We start from the raw sequence: 22,256 nt of genomic DNA, 5'->3' as shown, positions 1-22,256 counted from the left end.
GTACGTTAGAACTCGAGAAAGGAATACTTTGAAATCATTGCACATCTTATACATTATTATTATTATTATTAATTGGCTACTGCTATATTTGCTAAGTCATTTAAACTTCACTTCAAGTGGAATAAGTATTAAACAATAATGAAAAGTGATTATAACAAATGCGGGTCTAAAGTTACATTGTAATCAAATATTCGTTCACATCGAACTACTAAAGTGTTACGTAACACATTCAAATAACTGAAATAATTACAACGTACTACAAATAAAGGCATTCATTGTGTTCAGAACCTGAAAACTAAAAACAGAACATGAAACAACATTTACATAAACACAGTATAGTATATTTCACACTTTACAGCTGCGGTCACACTGGGCTTTCCCTCCCATAGACTTCCATTCATACACACGCGAATGCGTCAGACGAGAAACGCAAGGTCATGCGTCAAGTTTCGAAGGTTGCTGCGGTGCATAGTTCAAGCATCACTTGACTTCATGAGACCAATCTAGGATCAAAACATGACCTCTCTGGACAGTAATTTAAAATATGGAGCAATCGCTCGCTTTTTAAAATGTCTAATCATCTTGTTTAATCCCGCCTCTTTTCGCAGAGCCGTACGACAGAATTTCGCAAACTCAAACTCTGGTGTGGCCGCAGCTTAAGGCGATAACTTTTATTCAGTTTTTGGTGATGTAATCTTTTCTGTAAGTTGTAAATTTTTAAACGCCCTGATGCTGAAGAATTAAAAGTAACAGTTAAAATCAAGAAAAAGGAAACAGCAATGTAAAACAATTAAACTGATCATTAAAATATACTATTATATAAAATATAGTATATATATATATATATATATAAATAATGCAAATAAATGCACTAGTTGTGTTCTGAATTTGGCGACTAAAAACATCAAACCTAAAGAATGTGAAACATTTATATGACTATATAACCCACTGGCCACTTTATTAGGTACACCGGTCCAACTGCTTGTTGACGCAAAATTCCAATCACATGGCAGCAACTCAATGCATTTAGGCATGGTTAAAACGACTGCTGCAGTTCAAATCGAGCATCAGAATGGGGAAGAAAGGTGGCATGGTTGTTGGTGCCATTTAGGCTGGTCTGAGTATTTCAGAAACTGCTGATGTACTGGGATTTCATGTACAACCATTTCTAGGGAATTATAGAAAAAAAGTCCAAAAAAGAGAAAATATCTAGTGAGCGACGGTTCTGTGGGCACAAATGCCTTGTTGATGCCTGAGTATTGCTGCTGACCATGTCCATCCCTTAATGACCACAGTATACCCATCTTCTGATGGCTACTTCCAGCAGGATAACACACCATGTCATAAAGCGTGAATCATCTCAGACTGATTTCTTGAACATGACAAGGAGTTCACTGTACTCAAATGGCCTCCACAGTCACCAGAACTCAATCCGATGAAGCACCTTTGGGATGTGGTGGAACGGGAGATTGGCATCATGGATTCACCTGGTTGAATCTATGGCATGAAGGAAAAAGGGGCCCAACCCGGTACTAGTAAGGTATACCTAACAAAGTGGCCAGTGACATTAAAACCAAATATATATTTCAATGTGGAAATCTCCCCCGTAATACATATAGAAACCGTGATCCTCTTACTCCATCAGTCTGTGCTCTCTGCGTTGAGTGACCGTGTTAACCGTATCAATGAAGCTTCCGATGACGTTATTGAATGAGCTCAGCATGGAGACCCCCAGCTCATTACTGGTCTCGTTGATGTCAGCATCGTAGACCCCGAGTAACGGCGTACAGACTTCCACGTGTCCTTTCCCTTCACGCTCCAGAATGCCAACAAGTTCAGTCCTGGCCTGCTGGAACTTATCACTGTCGTAGTTGACCAGAGTCCGATCATCCAGCGGGTACGTCACACTTTCTGGATAACAGTCTCGAGGCACAGGCAGCTCAACATATCTGACAGATAATACAAGACATTCATCAGTATTGTTTTTCCTTCGTGAGGTATCTTTGCACATATCATTTACTGTTTAAGTCAAATTGTATGTAAAAAAAAAAAAAAAAAAAAGTTGTTTACAAGCATGCATTCATATAAACATGCCTACCTGTATACTGTATGAATGTATGTAAAAACAAATGTTCATGTATTTATGTCCTCATAAACATGCATAAATAAATGGATACATGTATTTCATGTCCTTATAAACATGCATGCATGCATAAATGGATGCATGCATTTTTTCAGACATTTACATGCATACATAAATACATGTACTTTTTACATATAAACATGCATACATATGTAAATGTTTGTTTATATGTAAAAAAAAAAAAGTGCATGTAAATATGTCTATTAAAAAACATGTATCTAATTATGCATGCATGTTTATGAGGATGTGAAAAATACATGCATTTATCACTTTATTTACATTGGAAAAAATATTTAATTTTCATTTTTTCATGAAGGCATTTAGGGTACAATGGTTGTTGGGTCAATTTTGACCTGTCAGCTATAAAACTAGTTTTACCCCACAAAAACTACTGGCACACAAAAAGTCTCAGTCTCACAGAAAAAAAGTCTCACAGACAGAGAGAGATATAGATTGATGGACAGACAGACAAAACTTTTGCAGACGCCATTTTTTGTTTTCTGTTATTTTGAAAGTGTATATGATGGAAATAAAATCTAACTTTTTTGACATTAAAAGAATGTCTAATCTGTGATTTGATGCCTTGTGGAGATTTTTCCATCTTTCCTTGGCTTCTGTACGTACATTACTACAAATTTTTACCTGGGGTGCCCAAACTTTCGATCCCCACTGCAGCATGCATGGGATGCGCACTCCAGAATCTCGCCGGAAGTAGTAAGTCATCCGGGTACTTCTCACATACTGATTTTCGAATTCTATGAATTCGGACATACTACTCGGCTCACATACTGATTTTAGCGTACTATATAGTATAGAAGTATGTGGTTTCGGACGCAGCCAATGGCTCAGATGACAAAATGTGTACTGTTGGTGTGTCTTCAGGAACAGGGTTGGTAAACACTGAACTAATGGACCATTATTTAACCCAGGGGTCACCAATCTCAGTCCTGGAAGGCCGGTGTCCCTGCAGGGTTTAGCTCCAACTTACCTCAACACACCTGCCTGGATGCTTCAAGTATACCTAGTAAGACCTTGATTAGCTTGTTCAGGTGTGTTTGATTAGGGTTGGAGCTAAAATCTGGAGGAACAAGTTTGGTGATCCCTGATTTAACCTGTTACCCAGAATTCTAGAATAATAAATGGACTTTCTGTACCTGAGCGCGGGGTAAGCGTTGGCCAGCGTGTTGAATAGTCTGTGCAGGGCAGCAGAAGTCAGAGGATTGCCCAGAATCTTCAGCTCCTGCAGGCCGTGGCAGGGTGTGAGTGCCTGGGTGAGCAGATCCAGCTTCTCATCATCCAGTCCGCACTCCTCCAGACCCAGACTTATGAGTGTGCTGGAGCAGCGCTGCAGAAGCTTCCGGAAGGTGTTGGGGAAGAGATCTGCCACCTCATGGCCGCTCAGATCCAGCTTTACTAAGTGTTCACTGTGCAGGCTGTTAGCGAAGTAGGCCATGTCCAGAGCATTGATACTGCAGTTGGCCAGCTCGATACACTCCAGTGGCGTATTTAGAGGACTAGTGGGGAAAAAAAAAACAACAAGAACAGAGTTAAATTTATATTAACATTGATTATAAAGCTTTGGTTACATGCTACACTCAAAAACACAAAGATTTTGCTGCTTGTGTAAACCACTTATGCAAAATGAGCTGAAACAACACAACTTGTGATTCATTTCAGGTTTATTTGTACAGTGCTTTTCACAATAATTACATTTAGTCATTTAGCAGACGCTTTTATCCAAAGCGACTTACAAATGAGGACAAGGAAGCAATTTACACAACTATAAGAGCAACAATGAATAAGTGCTGTAGGCAAGTTTCAGGTCTGTAAAGTCTAAGAAGGAAAGTGTTAGTAGTATTAGTATTTTTTTTTTTTTTTTGGGTACAGTTAGTGTGATATCCAGAGAGGCAATTGCAGATTAGGAAGTGAAGTGGAGACTAAATAGTTGAGTTTTTAGTCGTTTCTTGAAAGTAGCGAGTGACTCTGCTGTTCTGATGCAGTTAGGGAGTTCATTCCACCAACTGGGCAGATTGAGCGTGAGCGTTAGCGAAAGTGATTTCTTCCCTCTTTGGGATGGAACCACGAGGCGACGTTCATTCACAGAACACAAGTTTCTGGAGGGCACATAGATCTGCAGAAGTGAGAGCAGATAAGAAGGAGCAAAGCCAGAAGTGCCTTTGAAGGCAAACATCAGAGCTTTGAATTTGATGCGAGCAGCAACTGGCAGCCAGTGCAAACGGACTAGCAGCGGAGTGACATGTGCTCGTTTAGGTTCATTGAAGACCACTCGTGCTGCTGCGTTCTGGAGCAGCTGAAGAGGATTGATAGAGTTAGTAATGGTTGTTTCAAATCTCAAATGGTTGAGAAGTAATGGTTGTTTCAAAGCTGCTTTACAAGGGGCATGTTATTACATTACAATCAAATATCTGTTATAATACATGAACACTGTTAACCTGCAGTTTTATAGTTTATAAGTGATGTCTACGTGTACATCAAGTTAAACATGCTTTGTTTAATCCACTTGAATTTGTGAATTTGTTTCACTTAATCGATTTGTGTTCACATAACTCATTCAATTCACTGAATGAATTATCTGTATGCATCTGTATTTACTGGATTTACGATAGCAACATCTAAATATAGTCGCTGTTGGGGAGGGGAGGAAAAAGGGGGCGTTAAAAGGAGGTAAAAATGCGCAAACTGATGGTACTGTTAAATCATTGAAGAAAATAAAAGATTTGAATCAGAAAAAAAAGTCAAGCAAAGGAGCTCACAAAGGCTGATGGCACCGATTTATATCAGTCCACATGCTCCATGAAGGTCTAGGTTGAATGAATATCATGGCCCAGACTGTGTTTTGTCTGGTATGAGACACGTGTGCTGCTATTTACACTATATATGCAGAACGCATTGTGTTCCAGAGTCACATAGTGCCCTACTTAGTGTTCACAGAAGGGCAGCTGTCTGAATTCTGGAACACCACAACAAACACAGCAAAAACAACAACACTGATGATAAACAGCTGATTAGACTAATTTAAAAAGACCTACTGTATACAGCAAAAAAGGTTGCCCTAAATGTTGAAGCTTAATTAAATTAAACTGAATCATTTTAAATTGAATGACATTGGGCCCTATCATACACCCAGCGCAATGTGGAGCAAGGCACGGCGCAATAGTCTTTTGCTACTTTCAGCTCGGCGCAAGGGTCATTTTGAGGCGTTGCGCTACGCTGTTAAAAATAGCAAATGCATTTGCGCTCATATGTGCACCCATAGGCGTTCTGGTCTAAAAAGCAGGCGTGTTTTGGCGCGTTGCTATTTTGAGAAACTGTAAATAGTCTGATCTTTAGACCAGAACAATGTCAATCTATTGTCTGGCGCAAAGTGCGCCCGGCTTACACACTACACACAAGATGTAGAGCAATACACAAATATCTCTACATATGAAAAATATATAATATATTAAGGATATATATAGGATATAAATATAAATGATTAAAATATTACAAAACATATTATTTTCTAGCCTACATAAATTTAAAAACCGCTGCCTTACTTTCTTCATCTCGGGAGGCTTTTTCAGTTCATTCATAACAATTTGCTTTTGTATAATGTTATTATTATTAGCAGTATTATTTATTATATCCATATTTATTTTTATTTTATTAAAAACAAGCTTAGATTTGCCCACCTGCAGGTTTTAGACCATATGGGGCTCAGCATGTGTTTTAGGATATAACTGTTCATTTATTGGTTTGCTGGAAATTAGAACTGAATTTAGAAATAGTTTTAAAAACAAATCTTTGTGCTTAACAAACTAAATTAATCAGTTATAGGATAATTGATGTCTGTGCGGTAAGGTTTCCCTATCCACGAGAGCAAAAGCGAAAGTGAACTTACTTTACGCCATGTTAATAGCAAATGCGCTTATGGCGCGACGCAGCTGGCTCTTAAAGGGAATGGGAGATGAAACTAATTGGTTTATTCTCAAAACACACCTATAACTCATTAAGAAAATAAACTCAACCCTTTTAGATCATGTGCCGGGGCGCGAAATTAGCGAAATTATCCCGTCCTTAAATTAGCAAAAATGCATTCTGACACGCCCTGAAAGCGTTTGCGCCCTGCGCTCTGCGCATGGACCTTCAAAATAATAGGGCATGCACTAAATTCCAGGGCTTTCATTACCACGACGTAAAATGGGCGTGGCTCGGTCGGTGTTTGGGAAACGCCCCCTTAAAAAAAAAAACAATACTGAGAGGTCACCGATCATACAGGTTCTTTTTTAGCGCGGTCATTTCAAACAGGATGATTATGGATAAAGAACCTACCGCGGTGGATAACGAGGAAAAAAAACAATCATACAGGTTATTTTTTTGTTTTTATAATGTTATATTTTAAAGATTTCATTAGCAAAAACGGCTGACCTCGTTTTACTCCGTTTTACTCTATCTGGGCTTTTGTACTTCCATTTTAAACCAAATAATAATGGTTGTGGTAAGATTAACCGTGTTTTTGTAGTTTAAAATATGGTATTCAGTCATGTTTAAACAAATAAATACCACATTTTCTGTAATAAATCGTGGTTAATTTTTCTTTCTCGATCTTAGTTAATTAACATAACTCATATTTATTTTCTATTTTTATTTAAAGTCATCATACACAAAACAACTGAGATCAGGACAGGTATCTGATGTTAATGTATATAAAAGTGATCATACATGAAACCCCTGAGATCAGGACAGGTATCTGATGTTACTGTATATAAAAGTGATCATACATGAAACACCTGGGATCAGGACAGGTATCTGATGTTAACTAATATAAAAGTGATCATACATGAAACCCCTGGCATCAGGACAGGTATCTGATGCTACTGTATATGATATATAAAGTATTTGACACAAAAGCCGTGGGATCGGGACAGGTATCTTAAGTTATAACAGTATTAATGTAATCTGAGAGGTATTTTAAGTTAATTTGTTTTATATAACATACACTGACTTCACATGAAACACCTGCGATCAGGTCAGCTATTTTGTACTGCATATAAAAGGCATTGGACACGAAACCCCTGCGAATACATACAGGTATCTGGATCAAACGGCTGTTTTCACAATCTGCGCATGATCCGTGACCTATGCAAATTCACAGATAGGCCACGCCCACCCGATGACGTAGCAGCGGTTACGCTGTACTGAAACCCCTGGAAAAAAGTGCCTGCCTTCAAAATAGAGCCCATAGACTTAAAACAGATTCATTACTTCATTTTTCTTTGGCTTAGCATCTGTTTCAGATTTCAGATTTTACCATCAGCTTGTGCAAATACTCCTTTAGGGGTGAAATACATTTTCATACTTTAAAGATATTCATTCATTTTCTTGTCGGCTTAGTCCCTTTATTAATCCGGGGTCGCCACAGCGGAATGAACCGCCAACTTATCCAGCAAGTTTTTACACTGCGGATGCCCTTCCAGCCACAACCCATCTCTGGGAAACATCCACACACACATTCACACATACACTACGGACAATTTAGCCTACCCAATTCACCTGTACCACATGTCTTTGGACTGTGGGGGAAACCAGAGCACCCGGAGGAAACCCACGCGAACGCAGGGAGAACGTGCAAACTCCACACAGAAACGCCAACTAAGCCGAGGCTCGACCCAGCAACCTTCAATCAAGTAGTGAAGAGCACTGATGTTTAAAGACATCACATCTTAAATGTGGCAATTGGGCTGGCTGTAAATTAAAAGTCTGTGTGCATATACCTCATTTATGCAGTGCATTGTGTCTTTACCTCAGCAGTTTCCTCAGGTGTCCAGTGAGCGTGGAGAACCCCAGATATAGCTCTCTCAGCTCAGTCAGTTTGCTCATCAGCTCCCCCAGAACCCTCATGAGATCCTGATCCTCCAATCCCAGCCGGTGCACATTCAGAGCCTGCGCGGGGAAGGTGAGCGAGCGCAGGCGAGGGAACTTCAGCTGGGACAGCATCACCTCAATATGTGGAGCCTCCAGGTGGACATTGTGCACCACCTCCAGCTTCTGCGGGCCGTGAGACTCCACCAGCTTCAGAAGGTAAAACAGGTTCCTGAGACTCAACGAATCCACGCGCAGACCAACAAACTGCAGTTTCAACGGGCAATGTCTGCGCAGCAATAGAGCCTGAGAGACTACCTCGTAATTGCGTCCGGTCACAAATGCATCTAATCGGACGTCAACCTCCACATTGAACGCAGACGGTGCTGATTGGCCGGCTTGCATGGACACCATAGTCTCATAACACACTCGTGTGAGCATTTCAGTGCGCGCCCAACGCCCAAGAGTCCGTCTGCATTGACAAATCTGGTGTTCAGTGTCTCGAATGCCTATTAAATCCACAACCTGCAGGATTTTAGCGTAAGTGGTTGAAGCTTGAAGCACATAGTCCCTCAAACCTGTGAGAAACGCTTCAAGACAGAGCCTGCAAGTGCTGCACGTGAGGTCTTCAGGACAGTCCGTCGTCTTTCCTAACAGTTTACGCAAGTTCAGCTCAGTCAGAGGCCACGTTTGCACCAGGTCGTGGAGAAACGAAGCCTCCTCGTGCAGATAACTAGCCTTGAAGAGGATTGGGTAGAGATTGTAGGACAAGCAGTGGAGGTTTCTACGTGCGTTTGGGCCAGTTTGAACGAAGGCTTCAGCTGAGAGGAACTTTAGAGTCTTCATTGTTGTTGAGGTCAAGCCCACGGTCAGGTCTTGGAGACGTGGCGTGTTTGTTTCTTCTGCTCTCTTTCAGATAGGGTTTACATGCGTGTCAGCCTGAGAACAGAACAGTGCTGAGTGAGAGCAAGAGGAGGGAGGTTGTTAGTTATTTATAGAAGCAGCTGTCTCATAGTCTCATGGCTAACACACAAACACACGCGTTAAAAAGCAATTAGGTTTTGGACGGCTGTAAAAAAATAAAAAAATAAATAAATAAAAATAAGTCACTTACCTAAACATGTTGAATGATCATCAATGATGAGACAATAGTAGGTGCAATGACATTCTCTGGCTGTAGGTAAATTTCTCTGGGTTAAACATTCAATAATGGTATATTAAAATAATACATTGCTCTCTTCTATATATATATATACACACACACAGCTGAAGTCAGAATTATTAGCCCCCTTTTGAGTTTATTATTTTTTTTTAATATTTCCTAAATGATTCCTAAACAGAGTAAGGAAATTTTCACAGTATGTCTGATAATATTTTTTCTTCTGGAGAAAGTCTTATTTGTTTTTTATTTCGGCTAGAATAAAAGCAGTTATTAATTTTTTAAAAACCATTTTTGGGACAAAATTATTAGCCCCTTTATGCTAATTTTTTTTTTTTTTTTTTGATAGTCTACAGAACAAACCATCTTTAGACAATAACTTGCCTAATTACCCTAACCTGCCTAGTTACCCTAATTAACCTAGTTAAGCCTTTAATTGTCACTTTAAGCTGTATAGAAGTGTCTTGAAAAATATCAAGTAAAATATTATTTACTGTCATCATGACAAAGATAAAATAAATCAGTTATTAGAAATGAGTTATTAAAACTATCATGATTAGAAATGTGTTGACAAAATGTTCTCTCTGTTAAACAGAAATTGGGTGAAAAAAAATTAACGGGGGCTAATAATTCTGACTTCAACTATACACTACCGGTCAAAAGTTTGGGGGCAGTTTTTTTATTAAAAAAAAAAAAACAGATTCAAGCATGGAAATTGCAAAAGAGCAGCTTCTGCTTTAAGCTGGACAGACTGAATATCTACTAATAAATATCTACGATATAAAAATATAAAGACAAATGTAAAACACAGTAAAACACAATAAATCCATGATTTTTAAAGAAGATTATTCTGTTCATGAAGAAGGCATTTATTAAATGTAAAAACATTGTTAAATATTTATATATTTAATATTTAAATAACCACTTTCTTATTGTATGTAAATAAGTTTTAAATAAAATTATTACTCCAGTCATTAATGCTTTTCTTAATATTATATTAATAATAATGATAATAAAAACTGGAGTAATGAAGCTGAAAATTCATCTTTAAATCACTGGACTAAATTATTAAATTAAATGATAAAAGACGTTGGAACAGTTATTTTATAGTGCAATAACAATATACAATTTTACAATTTGTACTGTATTTTTGATTGAATAAATGCAGACTTGGTGAGCAGGAGAAGCTTATTTTAAAACATTTAAAATCTTACTGACCCCTAACGTTTGACCCTTAGTGTAAATATAAATAAAAGAAAAGGAAAACAAAAAGACCATTTTTTATTTTGCAAGCAAAATATGATTCTCAATCTGGCCAATTTTGAGTTTTGCTAAAGGGCTACATTTGGCTTCTCAGTCATCTGAATTTGTCAAAAAAGGTCAATAAAAACAGAAAGCTGCTTGACAATGGATTAATGATCTTTTTGCCCACTAATTTGCTGTCACTAACGCACCCTTTAAAACCGTCAAAATTAACAGATTTTTCCCACAGTATTTATTAAAAATAAAGTCTTTTAAGAAGCATGAACATCACCAAATCTGATTCAAAGCCAAAATGTGTATGAACATTTTACAAGAAAAAAGTGTGCGAGTGTGCATACTGTTCACTCTAAAAATAATCAAGCGCTTGCAAACCTTTATGAGTTTCTGTTTCCTGTTGAACACACACACAGCCAATAACTTCCATAGCAGGAGAAACAAATACTATGTAAGTCAACAGCTTTCGGTTTCTTCAAAATAAAAAAGAGTTCAACAAAATAAAAAAGAAAGGTGAATAAATGAAGGCAATTTTCCTAATTTAATCTTTTATTTTTCTTGGTACATTGATTGTATTTTAGTTTAACCAAAAATCTGTTATAAAGCATGCCATTTTCTATAATATTAGCAGCGCAATTCACAACATAAGCATGCAATATGATTGCAAAGACTACCTTTGGTTTAAACAAACACTCAATGCAGCCTACTCACCAGCCACTTTATTAGGTACACCTTACTAGAATCAGTTTGGACCCTTTTCACCTTCAGAACTGCCTTAATCCTTCATGGCATAGATTCAGCAAGGTACTGGAAATATTCCTCAGAGATTTTCCTCCATATGGACATGATAGCATCACACAGTTGCTGCAGATTTGTCAGCTGCACATCCATGATGCCAATCTCCCGTTCCACCACATCCCAAAGGTGCTCTATTGGATTGAGCTCTGGTGACTGTGGAGGCCATTTGAGTACAGTGAACTCATTGTCATGTTCAAGAAACCAGTCTGAGATGATTCACGCTTTATGACATGGTGTGTTATCCTGCTGGAAGTGGCCATCAGAAGATGGAGACACTGTGGTCATAAAGGGATGGACATGGTCAGCAACAATACCTAGGTAGGCTGTGGCGTTGACATGACGCTCAACTCGTACTAATGGGACCAAAGTGTGCCAAAAAATACCCCCCACACCTTTACACCTCCACCAGCCTGATCATGATCTCGAGGATCGATAGATCAGTCCTTCACAACACACGCAGCGATCTCAGATCAGTTCATCCAGACATTCTAATCTGATTCGCGAACTTGTTTGAAGAACCAAATTAGCGAGAGATCAGTTATCAAGATGAAAAGATCCAGGATCTGCCAAATCATTTTAGACCATTTAAGCAAAGTACGAAGAACAGACCCCAGGTTATATTTTCTGTTCACATAATTACAAAACAATAAAACAAAATGACGCTAAAAAAAGTGGTTCAACCCTTTTTGGTGGAGAAATGATTAATGTGAGTGTATACGGTTGATGAAACACCAGCATATTTGTTTTTATAAGAGCAATAACACTGCTCATGAGAGTGTGTGGTTGGGTCAGGCTTACGCCGGGTGGTAATGGTGATGGTGGTGATGATGGTGATGCTCATGGTGATGATGGTGTTCATGTCTTTGAGGAACGGGAATGAGTCCTGTAGGCTGAAGAGCCGTCCCGCAGTTTAAATCTCTGTCTTGGGGGTTTCTGGACGGTGATGCAGTTTCTCGGGCTCGGGCACGCATGCGTTTGCTGGAGCTGTGCAGCAGAGGGTGCTGTTGCTGTTGTTGGGACGGATAGCACCATGTTATGGGGTGATGCCCGTGATGTTTGCTGGGTTTGGATGTGGCTGCGGTGTAACCCACAGACTTGCTGCGGCTGCAGAGCGACCGGAGGAAAGGGAGGGATTTACCAGAGGAATCCACACGGATGCAGGTCTCGGGTTGAGAGCGACGATGATGGACACGGGATGATGGGACATCCTGAGGAGGATCCTTTGCAGATGTTTCTGGAGTAATGAGAGTTGAAAAATATGTGCAAGATGGAGTATACCAATGAAGTCAAACATCGAAAAGTGGAAGAATTTATTCAATATTTGTCACCTTAGAATTATGAGGTTCTATCTGCGTTCTGAATGATTTTGAGATATTGAGCTTCAAAGTTTTTGCATTCTATATAGCAAACAACATGTGTGTAACAGATCTCTTTCATACATTAACATGACAGAGATCCTCAGGGTTCTCTAAATGTAAATTATCAAAGTTCTCTTACATTTGCAAATTGGAGTAAATAAACCATGGTAAAGCAGATAGAACCTTCTCATTGTGAAAAGTCTTTTTCCACTTGGAATTATAAGGTTATATCTGCCAGATCATTCATTGAAGCATTACTTATCAAGAAATACAATACAAAATATATAGTTTAGTGTTGTAACAATATGTTGATGCTTGAGAAAGTTAAAATTTTGCTTTTTTATAACATTAATTTAAGTTTTATGATGAATATTTTTTCTTTTAAAATTAAGCATACAAGGTGTACTAAATATGTTTTTTCCAGTGCAGCTGTTAGTTTTATCTAACTAATATGTTCATATTTATTAAATTTTATGCTTTAAATAAATTATTGAATTATATTTATTGAATCATATGCTCCATGAAATAAATTAAGTATATGCCCTTCAAGGCTTAATATTAAACCTATAGACTTTAAAAGAAACAATGAGCAACTGAGTTTAATAAACACTGAAAAGTGTTGTACTGACTATATATACACAAATAAAAATATTTCACTTATAATATACAAATTTTTTAAATATTCATTTCTTTTTCAACAATGTAAAATTGAGCATATAATCTCAACGTTTGCTTAGCAGTGGCGCAGTGGGTAGCATGATTGCCTTACAGCAAGAAGGTCACTGGTTCGAGCCTTGGCTGGGTCAGTTGGTGTTTCTGTGTGGAGTTTGCATGTTCCACCCATGTTTGCGTGGGTTTCCTCTGGGTGCCTTGGTTTCCCCCACAAGTCTAAAGACATGCGGTACAGGTGAATTGGATAAGCTTTAAAATTGGCCATAGTGTATGTGTGTGATTGAGTGTGTATGGGTGTTTCACATTTCAATTTTGTGTGGTGTGGCATTCTTTAATTGACTCTTATTTTGTGTGATTTTGTCTTTCTGGTGTTTCCCGCTGTCAATGGAGCAGTCCAGTGAAATGACAAAGAAAGCTGATTCCTGATTGGTCCTCGTGCATGCATTAAAAATGCTGATTGGCTCACAGATAGAACCTTATAGAGCCAAGCTAGAGTTCAACTTTGTAGATACACCTTTTTTGTTTTTTAAATAAAAAAGCTTTAAAATGTAAACAACTTATAAAAACACATCCCATAATGTAAGTAAGTTGCCGTTTAAAAAGAATATGTGAATAACTCAATTTTGACAAAAATGTCAGATAGAAACTTATAATTCTAAGGTGACGATTTGGCAAATGATGATTAACAGAGCAAGGAATTTTTCAAAGTATTTCCTATAATACTTTTTTCTTCTGGAGAAAGTCTTATTTGTTTTAGTTTGGCTAGAATAAAAGCAGTTATTATTTATTTTAACCATTTTAAGGTCAATATTATTAGCTCCCTTAAACTATTTGTTTTCGATTGTCATCTGTATGAAGTGCATCCACAGACTGTACAGATGTAACTATTAATTACGTATTATAAATTATAATTATAAATGTTAACATTACTTCTGTCTGTGAATTTCACAGCCTGCAGATTTTAGCTCCAACTTTCTCCAAGTTTCTAGAATGCCTAGTAAGAGCTTGATTAGTTAGGCCAGGGGCCTCATGTATCAACGCTGCGTACACACAAAAACTTTGCATATGCCAGGTTTCACGCTCACGTTTGAATTTACTAACGATGAAATGAACGTGAGAATGTGCATTGGTCCTCATCAACTACATGTCTACAGTAACGTAGCGGACGGGCACGCAGAGCACGCACCGCGGGGGGGCCCCACATGATTAGGGGGCCCCGCGTCGTTGCGATTTTAAATAATTGTAAATTCGGCAACCGCAATAATCAAACTCTTGGGAACAACTGCGGTCGGAACCAAAGTTCACAGGTCTGTGTTTTCTGAAGACCTCTCATTCTGATTGCTTGCTGCTGAACCGCGACATAGCTCATACTATAAAGTTAACTTGATTTCAACTCTCCTCGACGCTCACACCAGAGAAGACGCGCCGCACTGTTTCTTGCCGCTGATTCTCATTTAAAATGAATGACTTCTGGCTACTTTGACGCTCATGCCGCTTTGAGTTTGTGATCGCTCCTCAGTTTGTGAAGGTTTTCCCGCGTTGTCGCTCCACCCCGCTTCCCTTTCCCGCTCCTCAATTTGTGATCGCTTCCCCGTGTTGTCTCTCACCCCAAACCCCCAAGGATGAAGGTCAAGCTTTTACCTTCAAATCGAGAAGTGTAGTTCTCAATTCCAGCCAAATCCAGATAGTGGTTCCTGCGTTCGGTGTTTTCATCTACAGAGTACTGCTTCCTCTCTGGAGCACTCAACTGATCTGAGTTCAGTACTCTGAAAGAAGAACATCATATAATTATAGTAATATTGTATTAATATTCTTGATAACAGCATTGATATTTTTGATAATTCCTTTCCTGAATTACTACATTTTTTGTAATTATTCTGAAGACAGATTAATATTTTTTTTTGCACTGTAAATATTGAAAAAAAGAAAACATGCTTTGGCGCATAAGTTAAATATTTCTGTTTAAGCTGAAGTGCTATAATAACTCGAATAAAAATGTTTTAAAGATACACAGAAATACAAAAAAACTAGACTAAAATAATTAAAATTTAAATAAAATCTAAAAAGATTTTTTAACATGGTAAATAAATAATAATACAGTGATACTGGCTGGTTATTAAAAAATATAAAAATAATATCAATTAAATTATAATATGTTACTCTGGCCCACAAAACAAGCCATAATTGTATTTTTGGGGGGGATCTAGATTTATGCTTTATATAAATATACACTCCTTTTACTATTTAGAAATTTTCGAATTTGAGGGTTAAAAAATCTAAATAGTGAGAAACTCAAGTTTAAAGTTGTCCAAGTTTTCAGTAATACAAATTAGCAATAGATAGATGTAGTTTTTACATATTTACAGAGGGAAATTCACTAAATATCTTCATGGATTATGATCTTTACTCGATATCTTAATGATTTTTGGCATAAAAGAAAACTGATCCAATACAATGTATGTTTGGTTATTTCCACAAATATAGCTGCGAGACATAAAACCAGAGTCACATATAATAAAAAAATAAATATAACATTTTTGGGCCATTTTATTCTACTGTGCAAATAATTAATTTTAACTAATAATTATTTTAACAAAAATGTTTAGCCCATCATTAATTCTGTTTATTTACTTGAGTAAATGTGTGTACATCTATATTTATTCAGTTTTTTAAAATTAATTTCATTAATATTATTGACTAATGTGAAAATGTTCATCTGATTTATTTACAATGCAGTTTGTACAGTAATATTTTGTGTCTTTTACTAGATATATTATATGACAAACTTGCTTTATTTACCAAATAGAGTGAATCTAATTGGATTTGCATTTAAAAAATTGAATAAAAGTTAAAAAGATATTAATTTTTATTTTACATATAAACAAGGTTTTAGTTATCATACTCCCAAAACAATTCAGCAGAAATCCGCAGACTTTTACCAAAATTCTCAGCAGAAATAGCAAAAAACGTCCGCAGATTCCGTCTGGCCCTACCTATGACTGAAGAATAACAGCTGACCTGATTTGCGGATGTTGGCTCTCTTTGCTGCATCCTGTCTCGTTCATTTGATCCCGTTCATTCAGAGATATCCCAGCATCTCAAGATGGACAAAAGAAAATTCAAGTCAGTAAGAGTGCATGATAAATGATTTAATGATGATCCACCACCAAACAAATGTGGCCATATGATTAAGTTTAAGCGTGACCTATTATACCCCTTCTCTCTGATGTTCCTAGTGTGTATGTGTATGTATATGTGACGTTTCAGCTCAAAATACATCACTAATAATGTTTTATAACTCTCTGAAACTGACCCCTTTAGGCTTTGATCCTAAATGTGTCATTTTGGTGACAGTCGCTTTAAATTCAAATGAGATTGTGCTCTTTTTCAGAAGAGGGCGGAGTTACAAATGCCTGTGTGTCAGCATAGTGGCAGATTCAAAACAGGAGTAACGTTCTCTCTGTGAAAATCTGAAAATGTTAAAGAAAAAGTGTCTCAGAAGAAGGTCGTCTGTATTAGCGCATCCTAAACTCCACATTTATAATGCCTCTGACATTATCTTGAGCAGGTGAAAACTCTAAATGGCGGACGGCTGCTTCTCACTCAGGGTTGTCTATGCTGATGAGAGAGAGATGGTCACTAATGGGTACGGCTTCCCCCCTCTGATGACACATACAAAGGGAGAATGTCAACCAAAGTGCTTCTGCGGTCTGTTTTTATCAAGTGTGATTATAAAATCTAGACACAACTGTGTTTAAACCCCTAATATAAGTGATTGTTGCATAATAGGTCCCCTTTAATGCTCACCTTTCCTGTATGTTTTTCTGCTGGTCAGTGGAGTGACGCTCAGCTTCACACGCAGGGTTGTGCCATTGCTGAGCACCAGCTGTTTGACTGAAGCTTCAACCAGCTCACAGATCGTCTGCATCAAGCTCAATTTATTCTGCAACAAAGAAAAAATCAATATCTTAATGATGTGTTTATGAATATAAAGTAGCAACAATAATATTAGCTTTTAGAGTTAGCTATTAGCTAACTCTATTATGACAGTAAATAATATTTTTTTAGTTATTTTTCAGCTTAAAGTGACATTTAAAGGCTTAACTAGGTTAATTGCGCTAGTTAGTTTAATAAGCAAGTCATTAGACAACAGTAGGTTGTTCTGTAGCTAATCGGAAACAATACTTCTTAAAGGGGCTAATAATTTTGACCTTAAAATTGTTTAAAAAAAAAAATTAAAACTGCTTTTATCCTAGCCGAATTAAACAAATAAGAATTTCTCCAGAAGAAAAAATATTATATGAAATACTTGCTCTGTTAAACATAACTTAAATATATTTAAATTAAAAAAATACAAGTTTCACAGGAGGGCTGATCATTTTAACTACAGCCATATGTGCCCTGTCAATACTAAGCTTTACCTCTTTGGTTATTTTCCCACTGTTGTCCAAACCATACAGTGTAATCATCCACTCTTGACGATTTTCATCCGGGATGGACACATTACACTCCTTTTCCTAATGTCGACAGAGCAAGAATTAAGGGAAAGCATTTACAATCAGTTTAATTCAAGAAGAACGCAACACACACATTTAAAACCATTACTCAAAATTACCTATTTTTATTTAGAACTTTAATTTAACAGATGAATTAAATAGATTTTTTTAAATATTACAAAATAAATGCTGCTTTATTTATTTTTTATTCTACCAAAAATGACAAAGTATAATGTCTTCCAAAATTAGTTTTTTATTCTATTTATAATTAAACTGAAATTCTTGAGCAGTGGATCATATTAGGGGCGACGCAGTGGTGCAGTAGGTAGTGCTGTCGCCTCACAGGAAGAAGGTTGCTGGTTTGAGCCTCGGCTGGGTCAGTTGGCATTTCTGTGTGGAGTTTGTATGTGCTCTGTAAAACGTATGCTGGATAAGTTGGTGGTTCATTCCGCTGTGGCGACCCCAGATTAATAAAGGGACTAAGCCGACAAGAAAATGAATGAATGAATTGATCATATTAGAATGATTTCTTATGGACCATGTGACACTAAAGGCTGGAGCAGCAATGCCAAAAATGTCCAAATCATACAGTGTAATCATCCACTCTTGCTGATTTTCATCCGTGATGGACACATTACACTCCTTTTCCTAATGTCAACAGGCAAGAATTAAGAGAAAGCATTTACAATCAGTTTAATTCAAGAAGAACACAACGCACACATTGAAAATCATTATTCAAAGTTACCCATTTTCATTTAAAACTTTAATTTAACAGATGAATTAAATTGTTTTTTTTAAATATTACAAAATAAATGCTGCTTTATTTATTTTTTATTCTACCAAAAATGACAAAGTATAATGTCTTCCAAAATTAGTTTTTTATTCTATTTATAATTAAACTGAAATTCTTGAGCAGTGGATCATATTAGGGGCGACGCAGTGGTGCAGTAGGTAGTGCTGTCGCCTCACAGGAAGAAGGTTGCTGGTTTGAGCCTCGGCTGGGTCAGTTGGCATTTCTGTGTGGAGTTTGTATGTGCTCTGTAAAACATATGCTGAATAAGTTGGTGGTTCATTCTGCTGTGGCGACCCCAGATCAATAAAGGGAATAAGCCGAAAAGAAAATGAATGAATGAATGAATCATATTAGAATGATTTCTCATGGACCATGTGACACTAAAGACTGGAGCACCAATGCCAAAAATGTCCAAATCATACAGTGTAATCATCCACTCTTGCTGACAGAAATAAATTTAAGTTAAATTTATGTTTTATTAAATGTTATAAATATTTCACAATTTTACAGTGTGAAACAAACTGGTGAGAAAAAAAAAGTGTTTTAAAAAAACTATTCCTGCCAAATCCTAGCTTTAGAATCTAATTAATAAGTCTTTAACCCTGATATTCACAGTATAGAATAAAACTTTTTTAATAAAACACACTTACATCAGTCTTCCCACTTCTCCTCACTGTGTCTTTCTGCGGATGCTGTCGCCCATTTTCAGGACAAGAATGCAAAGATTCAGAAGTCTCCAATAATCTCTGTGGTGGAAGAGTTACTAAAGAAAAATACAATAATATTCATGTTAAAAATTTCACAAAGACAACTTAATTTTCCAATCTAAAGACATAGGTAACTTTTTTCAGTAGAAGATTGAATATTTTTAGCTAAAACCCTAAACCGCTAGTCATTTGTGATTCAATGAAATCAAAAGTATGACGTCTTATGAAGGTGAAATGGTCTGTCTGTGCAAGTAATGTAATGTATTTTTTATTTAATGCCATGTCAGCAACCAAGGCTATTTTCATGGCAGGAATCTTTCAACAATAAATATACAATTTAAAAATCAACAAACAAAATAAAACATAAATTAAATAAGATTTTTTGTGTTAATACGTTAAAAATGTCCTTAAAAGAGTTCATTTCATAAAAAAAGTCTTCTGGAATCAGTAAAGCAGCACAGTCCAGTAAAATGTGTTTTATAGTAAGAGGAGTTTTGCAACACAAACACTGAGTAGGGTTTTCACCTTGGAGCAAAAAACCATGTGTTCTGTCTGTGCAAGAACCAAGCATTATGAGTAGCATCACCACCTTTAATCCATAACTAGCAAATCAGATATTTGTTCACGATCTAAAAGAATCACATTGCAGAAAAGAGTGTAAGTTATGTTCATTTGCTTGCATGGACCAAATTGACTTCCTTAAGATATCACCAAAAGCCACAAGTATTAATTTTGTGTTGCCTGTATATATTTATTTTTGATTTTCTCTATGACAGTAGTAACCACCATGAACCAAGGGCCACACTCTCAGCTAAAAAAGCTTAAACGTTCAACTGAAGAAAAGAGTCTTGCTGTGTTGAGGATGAGCAATTTAAAGGGATAGTTCACCCAAAAATGAAACCTCTTACTATTTACTCACACTCAAGTGGTTCTAAACTTGTTTATTTATTTATTTCTGCTGAACACAAAAGAAGATATTCTGGAGAAAGCTTGTCATTGACATCCATAGTAGACACTAATGTAGTCAATGTTTTTTTTGTCAACATTCTTGTCAAATCCGGTATTTCTCAAGTATTTCTTTCTTTGTGTTCAACAGAAATCAATAAAATTTAAACAGGTTTGCAACAAATGCAGGATGTGTAAATTACAACCCAGGCTCATTCTGAAAACGTAGTCCAGCGGACGTTTCTGGAGACCGCGAAATACGTCCTGGGAGGTACGTATTTGTGCAGTTTTTGTTTTAGCGAATCCGCGAGAGACCGCTGTGTGCACTTTTTCGTATCTCGAACGTCTCTCGCGAGTGCTGTTCGCGCACGCGCTGTTCTCGCGTCAACCCACCAGAGGCTTCTGTCTGACTAACCGAATGATTGACTGCGCGACCGGCCAATCAGCTGACCCACCCTCATCCTTCCCTGAACCCAACCAGTTTTACCGATTGACCCGCCCGCCCTCTCACTTCCCTAAACCCGAGCAACAATTTAGAAAAGCCGTCTAGAAAAAGAAAAGCCCTCGTCTGTTTTTATTTATTTATTTTTTAAACCACCTTTTCAGATTTCACCACGTTCTCACCCTGTTATGAACTTTATTTTTTGGATTCTGTTTTTGTCTTATCTGATTTCTGGAACCGCTCTTCCCCAGACTTGAACCCGGATGCCTTTGTCAACTCCTCCTCTCTGCATCTGAAGTCCGCCGACGCACACGATGAGCTGACGGGACAAACTGATTGCAGCGGGAAAGCCCTCCATACGGAGGTAAGCACACAGCCCCGTAGCGTTCACTTAAAAAAATGAAATGCAGCCATACGTACCTCCCGGGACCTATTTCGCGGTCTCCAGAAATGTACGCTGGACTACGTTTTCAGAATGAGCCTGGGTTGGTAAATTATGAATACTCAATTATGAATACACAATATTGGGTGAACTATCCCTTAAAGGTTCAGGACACCCTGGAGAACTTTTTTTTTTATATTAACAGATGTGTGTGTGTTGAGCATCAGTTAAGACAATGTTAGCACCTGTCAGCTTTAATTGTGGGGAAAACTGGATCATTTTGAGCTTTTGTCAGCTAATTTCAGCTTCCGGGTTTAAAATAATTTTTGGGAGGGATCAAAATCGGCGACGTAGCACAGAACTGCAAGTGCAATGATGATGCGTCAGTTTCTCATTATTATTCATAGCGGAGTTTTCTTATCCTATGAGAAGAGCCGGCTGCTTAATTATTCATGAGAGCACGTGCTTTCCGAAGGCAGACCTGCCAGTTTCAAGCAAGCTGTGAGACAGAAGGCACGTAGCCGTTAATGAAGGATCGTATGTGTTAGTTTCCATGATCCGCGGGGTTTGTTGCATGTTTTTCCACGTGATCCTGTCAGGGCCGATCATACAGCAAAGCTGTGTATGTGCTGCAAGCATTTTTGTCGGGAGAGCAGCATGAGAATTAGAGAATGGCGGACGTTGACTTTTATCAGGAGTTCGTTCACATTCAGACACATCACTGTGCTGCTGTGTTTGCCTAAATCCTCTAGATTACCAGCAGGGCTAATGGTTAAAATAGACAGGTCAGGAGACCTGCTGCACTGAGTCTGCATTCAAGATCTATAATTTAGACATGGGGATCGAGGGAGAGTCCACATTTATAGTGTTTACATAAACACACTTATCTTTATAATGATATAAATTGTGGTTATGTGTACATGAAATTACGAATAACAAATGAAGCAGGGCATTAAATTACTGTTTATTTCTTTGCATTTTAACTTTGTGAACTATTAATCATGCATCTTTTGAAAAAATTCTGAAGTAGACTTTAACCGAAAGTGGGGGGTGTCATGGCCCTTTAAACAGATGTTCTTTGTAGGGTGAACTATCTTATTACATTAGGAAATAAAACAGGCGCACTTTATATTTAGTAGCCTTAACTACTATGTATTTATATTTAGATGCAAATACAATGTACTTAATGTGTTTATAATATATTCCAGAACAATAGAGGTGGGATAGGGGTCTGGTTTGGTG

The 22,256-nt window shown here is 37.4% G+C and overlaps 2 protein-coding genes across 7 annotated transcripts in view; both read right to left on the bottom strand.

Moving 5' to 3' along the window:
• Positions 1-1,633: 1,633 nt before the first annotated feature.
• On the bottom strand, positions 1,634-8,851 carry lrrc14b (leucine rich repeat containing 14B). Its single transcript, NM_001045113.1, has 3 exons — positions 7,947-8,851; positions 3,298-3,657; positions 1,634-1,949 (listed from the first exon to the last, which is right to left on the bottom strand). Exons 1-3 carry the CDS (start codon positions 8,849-8,851, stop codon positions 1,634-1,636), a joined length of 1,581 nt encoding a protein of 526 aa, NP_001038578.1.
• A 2,092-nt stretch (positions 8,852-10,943) lies between these two features.
• Positions 10,944-22,256, bottom strand: part of LOC100500933 (naked cuticle-like protein 3) — a 28,589-nt gene continuing 17,276 nt past the window's right edge. The window contains exons 5-11 of one of the 6 annotated variants that reach the window (XR_012394456.1): positions 19,189-19,301; positions 18,089-18,157; positions 17,671-17,766; positions 17,057-17,192; positions 16,268-16,911; positions 14,891-15,015; positions 10,944-12,453 (exon numbers count right to left, since the gene is read on the bottom strand). Coding sequence is in view for 5 of the 6 variants with exons in the window: in XM_073930467.1 (XP_073786568.1) it covers positions 12,014-12,453; positions 14,891-15,015; positions 16,268-16,346; positions 17,057-17,192; positions 17,671-17,766; positions 18,089-18,157; positions 19,189-19,301 (1,058 nt within the window). In the remaining variant the exon portion in view is untranslated. Of the gene's footprint in view, positions 12,454-14,890; positions 15,016-16,267; positions 16,912-17,056; positions 17,193-17,670; positions 17,865-18,023; positions 18,394-18,490; positions 19,302-22,256 lie in introns of those variants that run through there. The other 5 variants (XM_073930467.1, XM_073930468.1, NM_001195615.2 and 2 more) reach the window with 5 other exon arrangements.

The sequence above is a fragment of the Danio rerio genome, chromosome 19, assembly GCF_049306965.1.
Source record: "Danio rerio strain Tuebingen ecotype United States chromosome 19, GRCz12tu, whole genome shotgun sequence".
Lineage (NCBI taxonomy): Eukaryota > Metazoa > Chordata > Actinopteri > Cypriniformes > Danionidae > Danio > Danio rerio.
The sequence above is the reverse complement of the archived record's forward strand: the minus strand, read 5'-3'. Positions and strand labels throughout refer to the sequence as shown.

Excerpts from the sequence above, each read along its gene's own strand:
- lrrc14b (NM_001045113.1), bottom strand. The coding sequence starts at position 8,851 with ATGAAGACTCTAAAGTTCCTCTCAGCTGAAGCCTTCGTTCAAACTGGC. Across the intron at positions 3,658-7,946 it reads CACCTGAGGAAACTGCTGAG|TCCTCTAAATACGCCACTGG; the intron begins GTAAAGACACAA and ends TTTCCCCACTAG. Across the intron at positions 1,950-3,297 it reads AACGCTTACCCCGCGCTCAG|ATATGTTGAGCTGCCTGTGC; the intron begins GTACAGAAAGTC and ends ATTATCTGTCAG.